This window comes from Macaca nemestrina, chromosome X (genome assembly GCF_043159975.1).
Source record: "Macaca nemestrina isolate mMacNem1 chromosome X, mMacNem.hap1, whole genome shotgun sequence".
NCBI classification, from domain to species: Eukaryota; Metazoa; Chordata; class Mammalia; order Primates; family Cercopithecidae; genus Macaca; species Macaca nemestrina.
This window is the reverse complement of record NC_092145.1, coordinates 107,285,350-107,300,920: the sequence shown is the minus strand read 5'-3', so window position 1 is coordinate 107,300,920 and position 15,571 is coordinate 107,285,350. Positions and strand designations below refer to the sequence as shown.

Sequence of the window (15,571 nt, the reverse complement as noted above, 5' to 3'; positions counted from 1 at the left end):
AGCTTGGACTGCCCATCGGGCAGCACCCCCAGGCCACCGTGGCTGTGACTGTGATGGTGGTGGTGGTGTGTGAAAGAAGCAGATGAAAAGGAGGCAGAGGCCTGGCCAGAGAAGGATGAGGAGAATCTAGAAGGTGGGAGAATACGGTAGATCCTAGGCTGAAGGAAGTTCAGCCTTTCCATCCAGAGGCAGTTCAGGGAAGGACAAAGAGCATGAATCAGGAATCAGGAGGCCAGATTTTGGGTCTCAGCTCTGCACAGTCTTCCTACAGGCTTCTTTGAGGTACTTTAGCCCAGACACATCCCTGTCCTGGAAAATTAAATAGAAATCACTAGTCTTTGAAGCCAATGAGATAGAATTTATTCGTTTACAAATATTTATTAAATTTCTATTATGCACCAGAAAATTTTCTGGGCACTGAGAATATAATGGTGACCAAGACAGACGTAGTCTCTACTTTCCTGGAGCTGACATGCACCCACTGAGATCTGCCAACTACCTCACCTTCCTGAGCCTTTTCTCCTTTATATAACGAAGCTAAATAATCCCTTCCTCACAGTGTTGTTAGGAGGATTAGAGATAATGATGACTGCCATTCATCAAGGGCCAGGTGCTATGAAGTAGGTATTGTTATCCCCATCCTACAGATGAGGAAATTGAAGCTCAGGGAAGTGTAAACATATTCACCTCACATGGCTAGTAAGTGCAGGACCAGAACTCAAACTCAGGTCTGTCTGACTGTTGTACAACTCTACCTGTAAAAGTCTCAGATGGTGCTCCCAATGTAGTAAGGCATTCAGGAAATGGGTTTGTTCCCCAAGCCATGGGTCTTGCTGGGGGCCAACCAGAGTCTAGGCGCTGCGGACTTAAGAACTGGGATGCATCAAGGAGCTCACCCCAGGCTGGGGGCTGGCTTGGCCTCACCTATCCACCTGGGAGACAGGGTCTGACATGGAGTTGGTGCAGAGCAGTGACTGGAAGGCTCATCTGGGCTCAAAACCACACTCACCCCATTCGTGTTTTGTGTATCAACTGGGCGACACTGACTTTGTGTCTCACTTTTTTGGTTTGTAAAATATGGTCTCTTCCAGTTCTGAAGTAGGTTTGAGCTGTTGGTTCTGATTCCTAAATAGCTCTAGAATCCATCCCCTCCTCCTCGCCATCTTCCACTCCTCTTGTGAGCCTTTTACTATCTCTAGCCTTTACTCTTAAAAGAGCCTCCTCAAGGTATCTGTGTGAACTCATGGTTTATTAGACAGAGGCAGAGAGAGAAATATCGATGTCTGGTATAGAAATATAGATGTATAGTATGTGCTTAATACATATACATAACAACAAAATGATTTATCCAAAATAATGTTAATTCAAAATGAATTATGACAGTAGTGGATTACAACTCACTGGTTAAAATAAAAATCCATGACTCCACATTGATATAAGTAAATAAAGTGAGAGAAAAGGGAAAGTAGAATTCTAAATTATATAGAAGGAATGATGGAGCTAGAAAATCATCAATGGATGCTCAAACCTTTACAAAATAAAAGAGCAAGCTCTTCAAATATTGCTGTAACACCTAGTGCCCAAATCTTGGTTTCTAAATGTCATTCTCTACTAAAAAAAAAAAACCAGGGCTCCTTGGAAGGGCTCATAAAAAGATGGAGATGTGCCACAGGACACAGGGGCTTAGAGGGCTTCTTACTGGCCAAATCTGGGGTTGTGAATATCAAAATAAAGAATGATGTTAATGGGTTATATATAAACCATTGAGTGAAATAAACAATCATTAAGTCCATAAGGATATAAATAAATACATGTAGAAGGGAAAGCCCTCCCTTATAGTGGAAAGCCAACTAAGACATGCCCAGGCCGGGTGCAGTGGCTCATGCCTATAGTCCCAGCACTTTGGGAGGACTGCTTGAGGCCAGGAGTTTGAGACCAGCCTGGGTAACCTAGCAAGACCTCCATCTCTATAAAAAAATTTTTTAATTAGCTGGGCGTGGTGGTGTGTGGCTGTGGTCCCAGCTACATGGAAGGTTGAGGTGGGAGGATCACTTGAACCCAGGAGTTCGAAGCTGCAGTGAGCTATGATCGCACCACTGCACTGGGCAATGGGATGAGACCCTGCCTCAAAAAAGAAAAAAAAAATACATACTGAAAGAATGATGGCATTTGAAAATCACCATTTGACAACCCCAGCCATAATAATTGTTCCAGTGAACGCTAAAACTAGTGAGTGGAAGTTTGAGAGTAACAACATTTCCATTCATCTCTCCACAAGATACTCATCCACTACAATGGGGAAAGTGGTAACTTTACAGTGGAGATATTAGATAGCCCAATTTGTTACCTGGTCTTACTTTAGCTGCTGCTGAGGCCAGCGTGAGAAACCTGTTGGCAACAGAGTAACAGGGAGCAGCTGGGGAGACCTGCCTGTCTCCACGCTGCACCATGTGCTGTGCCCACCACTGGAGCTCCAGTTCCCATTCCTTTCTTACTGTGCTACTAACACATTGCATTCGCTCACACCTCCAGGCCTTTTCATGCGCTGCTCCCTCTAACAAATGCCCTTCTCTGTCAGGCTAAGTCCTACTCACCCTTCAGGACTACTCCACTAAAAGGGGGGGCTCCAGAAAACGATGCCTGACCCCACCCACACAGCCCAAGTTGGGTTTTCCCCTCCTCTGTGTTCCCACACACCCAGGGCTTCCTTCTGGGCGTGTACTTACTTTATCATCTTCACATTATCCCCACCAGGCTGTCTGTCCACTCCTGAAACTCTTGTCCTACACTGTCTGACGTGGTAGCCACTTACCCACATGTGCTTATTTATTTACATTTAAATTTAATAAAATGAAAAGTGCAGTTCCTCAGTTGCACTAGCCACGTTTTGAGTGCTCAGTAGCCACATGTGGCTAGTGGTTACCATATTGAACAGCACAGGTATGGGACATTTTGCTTATCACAGACAGACCTTACTGGACAGCACTGGAGAACAAACATAAGAACTCTGAGATTCTAGGACCTTTGTCCTTTGTGTTTGTTTGTTTGTTGGTTGGTTTGTTTTTGAGACAGAGTCTCCCTCTGTCACCCAGGCTGGAGTGCATTGGCGTGATCTCGCTCGGCTCACTGCAACCTCCGCCTCGCGGGTTCAAGCAATTCTGTTCTTTGTTGTGTGTTGTCTCTCCCCATCTGTATCCCCAGAGAGATTGGCAGCAGCACCTTTGATATAAGAATAGTCAATGGGCTTGCTGTCTTCAGGTCCTCAGAGAAATGGGGAAGTGAGGAGATTAACTACCCCTCCACAGTCTGGACAGTGCATTTCTGGAGGGGTGGAGGGGGTGAGGAGCACAGACAGCCCAGCGCTGGGACTGCAGTGAGGACTGGAGGAGGAGAATTTAGGAAACAGTTGAAGGAAGCATGAGGAGCTCCCAGAGGGGCCCGGAAACTTGGTACACAGGTTGCATCAATCAGTAAATCAACCAATGCAAAGATATCTAACTCTGAGACTTAGAAAGAACCGTTCGTTCATTCATTCGATCAACAAAATTTTAGTACCATCTGTGCTGTGCCAGGCACTATATGGGGCAATGCTCTGGATGGGGATGATTCAGACCAGTGTCACTCCCACGCCACTTAAGGTATGGTGGGGAAGGATCTCAGAGAATGTGATGAAGGGCACATTTTGTGAAGGATGGGATCCTCAAGCCCATCTTGCAAGGGTTGGGAAAACCTTCATCAGGGATGTTGGGGGGAGTATCGTGGCAGGGGGGAAAGGCACAAGTAAAATGCTGAGTTTGGAAAGTACACAGAGGCATTTTTGGGGAACAGTAAGTGGATGGCCAATGTGTGGGTGAGGAATGAGAGTTAGGACCACAGAGATTGGCTGGGCCACCTTGTGGAACACCTCCCATGTAAAGATAAGTGGTCTCTGTAGGTGGCTTACTGTGTGTCTGGCCATGAGGTAGGCACTTCACATGCATCTGTTAACTGTCCTGCAAGGTTATTATCCCCATCTTACAGGTGGAAAGCCAGGCTCTGAAGGGTTAGGTGACTTGCCAAATGCAGCACAGGCAAGTCACTGAGCCAGGATTTGAGTGCTAAAAGCTGAGCTTTGGAAAAATGCGACCAGAATCAAGCTGAAGGTAGGGAAACGATCGTGCAGCTTGGTCCAGCAGGGAAGAAAACTAAAAAATGTTGATTGGACTTGATTCAGGACCTTGTGGGTCTAAGCTCTTCAAACCCTCACGTCTGGTCCATAAGGCAGCATCAAATGTGTAGGTGGCCCCAGCTGCTGCTTTTGCTAGTTGTCTTCCCTGGGACACCTTTAAACATGCATACAAGGAAGAAAACAAATAATTGGTCCGAGCTGCTAAGAGCGAGGCCATCCAAACCATTCCCTTTTAGAGGCCATTCCAGATTCTAGGAAGGCAGCAAAAATAGTGACTGAATGCTGCTTCTGGGGAGCCTGCTGACTTTAACCAAGAACCATGGCTCAACCCCACTTCTCCTGCGCTAGGCTAAGATCCAGGACATAATCAGTGATGCTAGAAACACGTCCGTTTCAGAGGGAAGAGGTTTGGGAGGACTGGAAAGGGCCCTGGGGCTAGAAGTCAGGAAACCCCATCCTGACTTGCTGAGTGGCCTTGGGAGAGACTCTTCCCTTCTCTCAGCCTGTCCCCTTCTCTGTACATGAAAGGGAGTCCAGCTATTTGTTATCTAACATCCCAAGTATATATGCAGAGCTCTTAAAATGTATCTAGCCCTGTGCCTTCCAAATCACTCTCCCACCCTCAAGGATAGAAATGTGGCCAGCCATTGTGGGGATGAGGGAGAAGCTCCCAAGCCAGGCCAGGCCAGCCACATCCAGGGTGAGAGGAGATGCCCCAAGAGTGGAAGGAAGCATCCATCCTATGAAAGGAAGAGAAGGGAACTAACTTGCTCAGCTCTATCCTGGCTCCTTGGCATCCATTACTCCTGGGAATCATCATCATCTCCATGTGGCAACGGCTTATCAGCCCAAGTTTTACACTGAGGAAACGGAGACTCAGAGAGGGTGACTCTCCCGAATTCACATGCCTAGGAATGAAAACCCCAGGATGTGAACTGGATCAACTCCAAAGCCCATACTCTTGCCACTCTGTCACGCAAACTGTGCATGAAATGAGATAGAAAAACCTCCCTCACTCCCACCTCCCTCCAAGCAAAGCATCTCATCCACCCAGGTGCCCGAATTTCTAACATTAGCGCATCACCTCCCTGGGCTAAGGCCTCTCTCCACGGGCTCCACAGTGGGGAAGGGGCGCAGAAGTAGGAGGCAGAGGCAGGAGGTGAGCACAAGGTCTTTTATGAGGCATCAAATATACATTCTTATATACAAGGAGGAAAAAAGACAATGCCTGAACCCCAGCTCCTCTCCATACAGCCCCTTCCACTGTCACCCTCCCCCGCCCCCAAGCCCCAGTGGCCCTGGCCCTTCGTACAGCCAGGGTCCCTCTGTCTGTCTGTACTGTAGCCCATGGTGGAGAGGGGAGAGGGAGACAGGAGCTGAGTGAGGAGCTGGATATGCGGGGCAAGAAGAGGAGCTGGGGCTTGTAAAAAATATATTTATAATAAATAAACAGGGCTGCAAAAGGGCTGGAGAGGCAGCGGAGATTCTGATGGACAGAAGGACTCAGGCATTCTGGCTCCCAACCCCAGCTCTGATGGCTTCAATCTCTGCCTCAGGAAGGACATCTTGGGCTCATGGTGGCCCTTTGGGAGCCTCTCTCCCCAGGGCTGATGCTGGGTGCCCTGCCCCAGCGCGGTGTGTGTGGGCGATATCTGTAAAGTGCATTGTCTTCAGTTGTAGGTGGGGTAGGTGTAAGGGAATGGGGGGGGCATGCAATATGGGTGAGGGAGGGCAGTGCCCTTCTCATCCCAGACCTGAGCCCCCCCAAAACCTGTCTGGACTTTGATCAGGATAAGAACGTTGCAGGGCGAGGCAAGTTCCTGAAGCCGAAGAGGTCTGGGCTGGGGCCTACTGGAGAAAGGGCATAGACTGGCTCGAGAGAGGAAGCACTGCCCCACGTGGGGCCAACATAAGCAGGGTCCCACCCACCGAGTGCATCGACAGTCCGTGTCCTCCAGCAGGCAAAAAGACACATGGAAGTGTGTGGCCAGGCCCTGAGGTCAGAGAGAGGGCCAAGCCAGCTGAGGTTTGACCACAACTCTACAGAGCACTCTCCTAGCCCCACACGGCCAGAGGAGCCCCGAGGAAGCCTTCACCTCGACAGCTTTGGACACCTGCCCTTCTCCGCCGGCCAGAGCTGACAGGGAGCTCACACAGGCCCAGAGGTCTGAGGCCACAGAGCTAGACCTCCAGGGAAAAGTGGGGAAGAAGAAGACAGGAGAAAGAGAACGAGGATCTCTGGAAGGCCCTCACCACTCCCCAGCGCTGGAGCACCCTGAGTCCAGGCTTCAAGTGGCAAGGATCCTCGAATCTGGAAGGAAACCCCATGGCAACTGCTGGGGGTGAGGGGACGGGTCCCAAGGCAGGGAGGACATGGGGAGGAGGACATTGCTATGTGTATATATATTTTTGAAAAAACCGAGGAAGCAAAGAGGGTGTAAGGTCCCTCTCCTGTGGTTCCCCAGACTTTCCTGTTCCCCAGCTCACTCTCTCCATTCATCAGACCACGGTGCTGATCCGGCTTGGCTTGGCCTTGGGGTTTGCACTGGGGGGGTTGGCTGTGCCAGGGGGCCCAGAGGCGTGCAGCGGGCCATGGGGGGAGGTGGGCGGAAGGGGTGAGTGCGGGGTGTGGGGGGAGGGTGGGGGAAGGGGTGGGTAGGAGGGGTGGGGCGGGATGGGTGAGTGCGGTGACAATGGTGACTGGGGGTGGTGGGGGTGGGAGTAGGAGCCCCCTGGTGGCCGGGATCCAGGGCCCCCAGCGGCGCCTGCTGCTGGCATCATCTGTGGGTGGTGGCTGAAGATGAAGTGCTTAGGGCCCTGTTTGTGGGCTGGAGGGTGCTGGGGAGCAGGACTGTACAGGGGCAGTGGGGATGTGGGCTGGTGCAGGGGGTGGCGGCCATGTGGAGCAAACTGAGGGTGTCCTCCAGCTCCCCGTCTGGGTGCCCTGCCTGGCCGGCCCAAGGTATAGTGTTGGGGCCCCGGGACTGGGCCATGGGCGTGGAAGTGGCGATGTGGCCCCACAGGTGGGGCTGAGGCGGGAGGCGGTGGAATGGAGCCTAGCTGGGGCAAGGGTGGGGGCTGCTGGGGAGGTGGGGGAAGAGAGGGCTGCTGGGGTGGGAGGTAGGGTGGCGGGGCAGGGCCTGGTCCTTGGCAATACTGGGCATGCAGGGCCTGGAGCTTGGACTGCCCATCAGGCAGCACCCCCAGGCCACCGTGGCTATGGCCGTGGTGATGGTGGTGGTGGTGGTGGTGCGTGGAAGAAGCAGATGAAGAGGAGGCAGAGGCCTGGCCTGTTGGCGGTGGTGGCATCTGGAAGGGCCCCTTGCCCCGCTTGCTTCCAAATAGGGAGCCCAGGAAGGATGAGGAGTTGGAGACGGGCCTCTGGCTCTTGTACTCCTCTGGCGGCGGGGGTGGGGGCGGAGGTGGCATCCTCTGGTGAGGGCGTGGACTGCTAATAACAGACCCCTGGAAGGGGGGAGGGGGGAAGTCAGGCCAGGCTAGATGCCCTAAACCCCCAGCCCTAAATTCCACCCCTGTCCCTGAGGGCTGGAGCTGGGGAGATAGCGAACCCCAAGTTGTAATAAAAACCAAATCACAGTCCTGTACTCATATGTGGAGCTCCCCAGCTTGCAAAGCTCGGCTGTCACATCCACTATCTCATCTGAGCCTCAGCTGGGAGAGGAGAAATTAGCAGTACCTCCTCCTCATCCCCATTTTGCAGGCAGGGAAAAGGTTAGGCCCAGAGAGGCAGAGTGACTCGCCCAGGGTCAAAGAGCAGGACTTGGAGGTAAGAGCTTCTCGTGGCCCAACTCCAAGGGCATCCCTACTCGCCGTCGGCCCTGGGGTTGAGAGGGGGCACGGGAGAGTGGAAGACAGGCTGAGAGACAGGCAGAATGAGGACAGACAGAGTTGAGGACAGATGGAGAGAGTGGTTGGCTGGGAGAGGCAGCCGCACGGTTCTCAGCAGGGAAGGGGGGAGCAACAGGTCCCCTCCTCCTCTGGGTCTCCATGGCCGGGGCAGGGCTCATGCAGAGGACGAGTGGGGCAGGAGCTGGCACTTACTTCGATGGTGCTGTCCAGCGATCCCACGCTGTTACGCCGCCCCCGCTTCCCTGCACCCACAAGCAAGGAGCCCAGCGTCAGAGCAGCAACCCCCCCTCCCTACCCTGCTGGGCTCCAGAGCTGGGCACCAGGCCTGGGCCCCTCCCGGGGACAGACACCCCATTATCCCTTTCCCCCATTGAAGAGGGGGAGGTGGGGAGGAGGAGAGGTGGAGAAGGAGGAGAGAGAGGAGGAAAAGATGGAGAAGGAGGAGTGGAGGTACAGGAGAGACAGAAGAGGGAGAAGAGGAGGAGAGGTGGAGCAGCAAGAGAGAGGCACCAAGACTGTGGCCCCACTTCACATTCCCTGGCCCAAACGCTGGGCTCCCCCTGCTCTGACCTGGCTCCCAGGCCCCCTGTGGCGCAGCGCCCAGGACTCTGGGTGAAGGCAGGGTGCGTGTGTGTGTGGCAGGTGGAGGGAAGGCTGGTGGCCAGTGACAGGAGGCAAAGAGGACACCTGGTCCCGTGTCTCCCCAGCCAGGGCAGGGGCCCAGAGGGCTTACCTGCATCAGAGAGGTCTCGCAGGGAACTGCTGAGTGCGCCCCGTTTGAGCCCATCGCCTGCCCCGTAAGTGTCCTCCAGGCTACTGCGGGCCATCGTCCCATTCACTGAGTCCTTGGCCCCTCCAGGCTGTGAGGCGTTAGGCCGCATCATACCTTTCTGCTTCTCCAGCTCCGCTGGGTGGCAGTCGGGGAGACAGGGAGCAAAGGTCAGGAACAGGAGTGAGAGCCCATCTGACTGACCCTAGCCCTCCGTCCTCCTTCCTCCTCCCTCCTCCCTCCCTCTGTCCCCAGGCTTCCTGTTTTGCCCCTTGGACGACCAGCCCTTGTCTCCCCCAAAACTGCAGCTCCATCACCGAAGTACCCTTAGTGCCCAGCTCCCGTCTTGCACCCTCCCTTCCTGCTCAGCCTTCCCTTCATCCCTCTTGGTGCCTGCTCTCCCTGTTCCATTTCCCTTCCTTTCACTCTTATGACTTCTCCCCTCCCATGCCCTCTTGCAGTCAGGTCTCTGAAAGCACCCCTGCCCTTCAAAAAAGAGCTTCATGGCAGATGGTTCACAGTAAGGACGGGAAGGCCCTTCTAGCCTATGGCAAAGGGCAATCTTTCCAGAGTTCAGTCAGTTCTCAGATACCTTGCTCCAGAGCAGAGGGGCTCCCGGAAGGGCAGGAGCAGGAAACTGACAGGAATCAAATCCTCTATTAAGTGCCAGGCAGTATGCTGGGTGCTACACATACTTGATCTCTCTCAATCCTCACAACAGTTCTGAGGTCAGTATTAGCATCCACATTGTGCAGAGGAGGAAACTGAGAATCCGAGAAGTCTTAGAGCTTGCCCAGGGTCATACAGCTGGAAATGGCGGAGCCGACATTCTGGAAGCAGGTCTGCCTGATTCCAGAGCTTGGGTGCTTCCGGCCTCCTTACAGCCCCACCTCCCCACAGAGCTCACAGAAACATGTGTCTACTGGCCTCCCCTCGTCTTGGGCTGCTAATCCCTCTCTCGGGATTTTCCCAGGGTCTCAAAGGATCTGGTGAACTGAAACTTCTATCCCTGCCTCGCTGAGGAGTAGAGTGGCCCTGGAGCTGTGAAGGCCTCACCAAGGAGCTGTCCGCCGCCTCGTCTCTCTTTTTCTGTCTGCCTGCCTCTTTCTCCTTAACACCATGTTACTTAACTGTGACTGCTTAGCCTGGAGAAGAGAAAACTTGGAGGGCATCGGGAGGAATGAGATGTAATCACTATTTTCCATTATATATATATGATCAAAATGACTTGGTGTGACCCCTGGAGAGGATAGGCCACTGGGACTCAGCTCAGGAATTGATATGTGGGCAGAGGAGGAGAGAGAGTGGGACAGGGAATACAGACTTTTTGAATGCCTAAGATGTGTTGGCACATTTCGGCTACCTTGTCTCATTTCATCTCCTTGACTCCGTGAAGGAGACTTCATTACCCCAAATTCGTGTAGGAAGAAACTGGGGCTAGGCGGGTTAGGCAATTAGCTCCAGTTCACCCAGATAACGAATAGCATACCTGGGACCTAAAACTACAGTCCTACCTCTAATACTCTGATTCTTCTCCCTGATACCTTTCACTAGAAGGAATAGTTGGCTCATAATTAGAGTTTGGGATAATAATGGGGCTGGGAGGTAATGAGCCCCTTGTCACTGAAGGTATTCAAGCAGAGGCTGAAGAATTCTTGAAATGAGCATGGGAAGGTTGGACAAGCTAACCCTCAACTCTGAGATTCTCAGAGGATAGGATTCTTGGTTTCTGCAGGGTACTGTTTCAGGAGATGGGGGAGGAGACGTGGCTGGGCTACTCACACTCCACACGGTATTTCTCCATCTCCTGCACCTCCGCAATGGATTCGCGCAGGTCGGATGTAAAGCGCAGCCGGTCCTGGAGGCTGGGGGCATTGAAGATGATGAGGACTTTTCGCTCCCCACCAGGTACTGCAGACAGCAACTTGATCCCAAACTGGTAATCTGTGGAGAAAGGGGAGACTGGGCACCTCTGTTGGGATTGGTGGAGGTGGCTCATACCTAAAATAATTTTTCTTTTCTGTTCTTTTTTTCCTGAGATAACATCTCTCTGTCACCCAGGCTGGAGTGCACTGGTGTCATTATGGCTCACTGCGGCCTTGAACTCCCGGGCTCAAGTGATCCTTCTGCCTCAAGCCTCCTGAGTAGCTGGGACCATGGGCACGCACCATATGTGCAGATAATTTTTTTTATTTTCAGTAGAGATGGGGTCTTACTATATTGCCCAGGTTGGTCTCGAATTCCTGGGCTCAAGCAATCCTCCTGCCTTGGCCTCCCAAAGTGCTGGGATTACAGGTGTGAGCCGCCATACCTAGCCCATGAAATAATTTTTCTGCTGTCTAACTCTGATCATGCCTCTTCTCCATTTGAGCATATTTAGCAGCTCCCCTTTGCCCCAAAGCCCTCAAACTCCTGGTAGCTGTGGCCCCCTTACTTCCTGTACTGCAGGATGTAAAGGCATACAACTCTGCACTGCTGTCTTGAAACTCTTTCCTTCTCACCTCTACCTCAACTCACATTGCTACTGCTGCCCAGAGTACCATGAAACAAAGCTCCTCCTGGTTCATCCTTCAGAGCACAGCGTGATCACCATCTCTTTGGCCCACCAGAGAACACATGCACTGGGGTTCTCTGCAAGACTATGAGCTAACCAGGGGCTAGACCCGAGTCATACTCCACCCTGGCCTGCCCCTCATCCTGGGACCAAGTAGGTGCTTCGGAGACCCTTAGCCTGGTTGTAAGGGACTCCAAAAACTGGAGCTGGTAGAGATGACGGGTGAGCATGGGGGCCATGACATAGACTCTTGGGAGCTGGGATCCAAGAAGGGACTCACATGAATTCTGGAAGAGCTGCATGTGCATTTCCACGAGGGGGAAAGACTGACGGAAACTGTACGTCACCAAGATCTTCTTCTTCTGGAAAATTTTGGTGACCTTTGGCAGGGGTGGGAAAAAGACAAGAGGCAGCGTTTTGGGTGGGGAATTTCCACGTGGCACCTATTTCTGGTAACCACCCTCCCCTCCCACCCCATTAACAGACATACACACACAAATACACATGCCCACAAGCTGGGGAGAATGGAAGCTTGAGGGACAGAATGGGAGACATGGAAGAAAACGCAAGTTCCTGATGTAATGACCACGCACCACAGACATTTACCACATTTCCAGGAACTAACTGAATCCTGCTCCCTCCAGGAAGCCTGCTCCAACATCCCACAGAGATTTGTAAACCCCTTTTCTGAGCTCCAGAATGATGATTCAGTACCTTTCCCTTGTCAGGCGCTATGCTAGTCCTCTGAGTGTGTGATCACCCCCTGCTGGACTGGAAGGCAGGAGTCTGGTTGTCGGGTTCTGTCACCGGGCCTCACCAGAGCCTGCACTTAATGGCAATCTCTGCTGAACCCATGTAGAGAGTTAACAAGTCTTCCTCTCAACAACCCAACGTCTTTGTCGAGTACTTGGGCACTCTGGACTCAACTAACACAGGTTGCAAACACCTCAGGCGGTCTGCAAGTGGCTCATAAAAGGAAATGTTTTGATTTCAGGATGGCATAATGACGCAAAGCACTTTTTTAGGTCCTTTGGGCTGTGAGCTCCCTGAGAACAGGGACTAATTCTGATTCATCCTGGCATACCCAGTGCCTGGCATACAGCTGGACGCACACCAGTTTCAGTACCTGAGGGATGTCTACACATTGACTGTGTGGGCCAGGTACTCCTTGGGGTAAGGCAGATTCCACATATAACCTCTTATTTCATTTCATCCTCATAACAACCCTGTGAGGTAGGGGTTAGCTCCATTTCACAGAGGAGGAAACTAAGGCTCAGAGGGAGCATGAAAATACTTCAGCTAAAGCAGCAATCCTCAACTGGGGGTGATATTGCCCCCAGAGGACATGGAGCAATATCTGGAGACATTTTTGGTCGAAGGGTTGCTACTAGCACCTAATAGGTAGAGACCAGGGTGCTGCTAAACATCCTACAGTGCACAGGACAGTCCCTGCAAAGAATTATCCAGCCTCAAATATCAACAGTGATGAGACTGAGAAACCCTGCTCTAAAGGAGAGACCACAGTGGGAACAGGATCACTGTCCTCCAAACCCTGGCGAGTTGTCTTGGAGCAGAAGGACAATACTTGTTCTTTGTGATGCCAAAGGTTAAGTGCAGATGGTTGGAAGAAACCCACAGGGAGACAGATTCTAGCAGTCAGAGCTGCCTAACAAGGCAACTGGCTGCCTTAGAGGAAGGCGGCTTTCTGTCCGTCCCCACAGTCATACATCCAGTGGGCCATCTAGGAAGCTGGACTCTGAAAGTCCCTTCCAACCAGCAAAGTCCTAAGAGTCCCATCCCTAAAAGACAAACATCTCTATTTGTAATGAGCTCAGTTTTAAGAATCACTTCAAGCATCTTTTTTTTTTTTTTTTCTTTTTTTTTAGACAGAGTTTCACTTGTCGCCCAGGCTGGAGTGCAATGGAGAGATCTCAGCTCACTGCAACTTCCGCCTCCTGGGTTCAAGCGATTCTCCTGCCTCAGCCTCCCCAGTGGCTGGGACTACAGGCACGAACCACTATGCCCAGCTAATTTTTTATATTTTTAGTAGAGACGAGGTTTCTCCATGTTGGCCAGGCTGGTCTCGAACTCCTGACCTCAGGTGATCCACCCGCCTCGGCCTCCTAAAGCGTTGGGATTACAGGCATGAGCCACCGTGCCTGGCCCAAGCATCTTTTTCAAATTTTGTTTTTATTATTTGTGTATTTATTTATTTATTTATTTGATTTTTTGAGACAGGATCTGGCTCTGTTGCCCAGGTTGGAATGCAGTGGTACAATCACAGCACACTGCAACCTCTGCCTCCCGGGCTCAAGTGATCCTCCTGACTCAGCCTCCCAAGTAGCTGGGACTACACACAACAGGTACACACCACCATGCCTGGCTAATTTTCGTATTTTTTGTGGAGACAGGGTTTCGACATGTTGCCCAAGCGGGTCTCAAAACTCCTGGGCTCAAGTGATTCAAACTGCCTTGGCCTCCCAAAGCTCTGGGACTGTAGGCGTGAGCCATGGTGCCCGGCCCACTACAAGCATCTTGATTACTGAAGATTTCTAGACTGACCTGGGGGGTCACAGGTTCACCCCTCTTCACACAACCCTATGGGCTACTGAGGTGGACAAGGATATTTCCTACCACTTCCCAGGTTGTAAGCCTGTCATCCCTTTGGTCCTCATATATTCTGTCCCTGTGCGTCCGTTACTATCTCCAAATGAATCTGTGAGGAAAAGGAGGGGCAGAGAAGGCCTGGGCCTTGCCTGAGACCATGCGGATGGCATGGCAGAACACCTCGCCTGCGACACTCCACACACCACACCACACACCAACATCAACATGGCTCACACCAGACTCAGGTGTCAACCTCACTATCCCCCTTCCATCTCCTCCCCCACAGTGCTCATACCACAAGGAGATCATTGAAGAGGAAGACCTCTCGCTGATGCAACCCTAGCCTCTGGGGGCGGTTTGGATCTGGCACCTCGTAGAGCTGGCAGCAGCAAACCAGTCGACGGTGAGGGAGAGACAGGACCTAGACAGGCATGGAGAAACAGGTGTCAGCAAGGCCAGCCCGCAGCTTCAGGCCTCCTGGCACCTTAAGTTTCAACCGCAAAAAGTTTACCTCTCATACATGTGTATCACTCTGACACAAGGGGTATCAGCGACTAAGGCCTAAACTTTTCTTCTACCTTGCCTTTGTCCCTCTGTCTGGAATATCTTTCTTGTCCAGCTCTGCATGGTCATATTTCAACTCCCCTTCAAATTTCCATCCCAGCCAGGCATGATGGCTCACGCCTGTAATCCCAGCACTTTGGGAGGCCGAGGTGAGAGGATCACCTGAGGTCAGGGGTTCGAGACCAGCCTGGCCAACATGATGAAACCCCGTCTCTACTAAAAACACAAAAATTAGCTGGGTATGATGGTTGGCGCCTGCGATCCCAGATACTCAGTAGGCTGAGGCAAGAGAATCGTTTGAACCCAGGTGGTGGAGGTTGCAATGAGCCAAGATCATGCCACTGCACTCCTGCCTGAGTGACAGAGTGAAACTCCATCTCAAAAAAAAAAAAAAATTCAATCCCCAAATTATCTCTTCCAAGAAGCCTTCCCTGATTTCTCCAGGCTGAAAATGGCCTCTTTCTCCTTTCTCCTCTCCTAAACTGGACCATAAGGCAGAAGTATTATATGTGTCTTTGTCTCACACCCCAACTGGTCTGTGAGTGCCCCCAAGGACAGAGACCACGGTCTGATTCATATATATGAATGCCCAGCACCAACTCTGGTGCCCAGTAAAATGCTGGGCTCAGTGGAAAGGCATCCACAAATGTTTGTTGGCTAAAGCCTGTTCTTTTTTTTTTTTTTTTTCTTTTTTTCAGATGGAGCCTTGCTCTGTCACCCAGGCTGGAGTGCGTTGGCACGATCTCAGCTCACTGCAACCTCCACCTCCTGGGATCAAGCGATTCTCCTGCCTCAGCCTCCTGAGTAACTGGAACTCCAGGCACGCACCACGACGCCTGGCTAATTTTTATATTTTTAGTACAGACAGGTTTTGCGATGATAGCCAGGCTGGTCTGGAACTCCTGACCTGAGGTGATCCGCCCACCTCGGCCTCCCAAAGTGCTGGGATTACAGGCACAAGCCATTGCACCTGGCCTAAAGTGTGTTCTTGCTTTGGTTTTCTGATAACCATTAGCTTGGCCCTTCACTTAGGATGGAC

General features: G+C 51.8%; 1 protein-coding gene across 11 annotated transcripts in view; it reads right to left on the bottom strand.

Moving 5' to 3' along the window:
* Nucleotides 1-5,328: 5,328 nt before the first annotated feature.
* LOC105493788 (IQ motif and Sec7 domain ArfGEF 2) overlaps nt 5,329-15,571 on the bottom strand; it is a 91,431-nt gene continuing 81,188 nt past the window's right edge. For 5 of the 11 annotated variants that reach the window (XM_011761715.2, XM_071088464.1, XM_071088465.1 and 2 more), the window contains 6 exons: nt 14,264-14,389; nt 11,642-11,741; nt 10,590-10,751; nt 8,772-8,945; nt 8,231-8,280; nt 5,329-7,633 (listed from right to left, as the gene is read on the bottom strand). In XM_011761715.2, coding sequence (XP_011760017.2) covers nt 6,668-7,633; nt 8,231-8,280; nt 8,772-8,945; nt 10,590-10,751; nt 11,642-11,741; nt 14,264-14,389 — 1,578 coding nt within the window. In that variant the 3' untranslated portion in view covers nt 5,329-6,667. The other 6 variants (XM_071088469.1, XM_071088472.1, XM_071088468.1 and 3 more) reach the window with 5 other exon arrangements.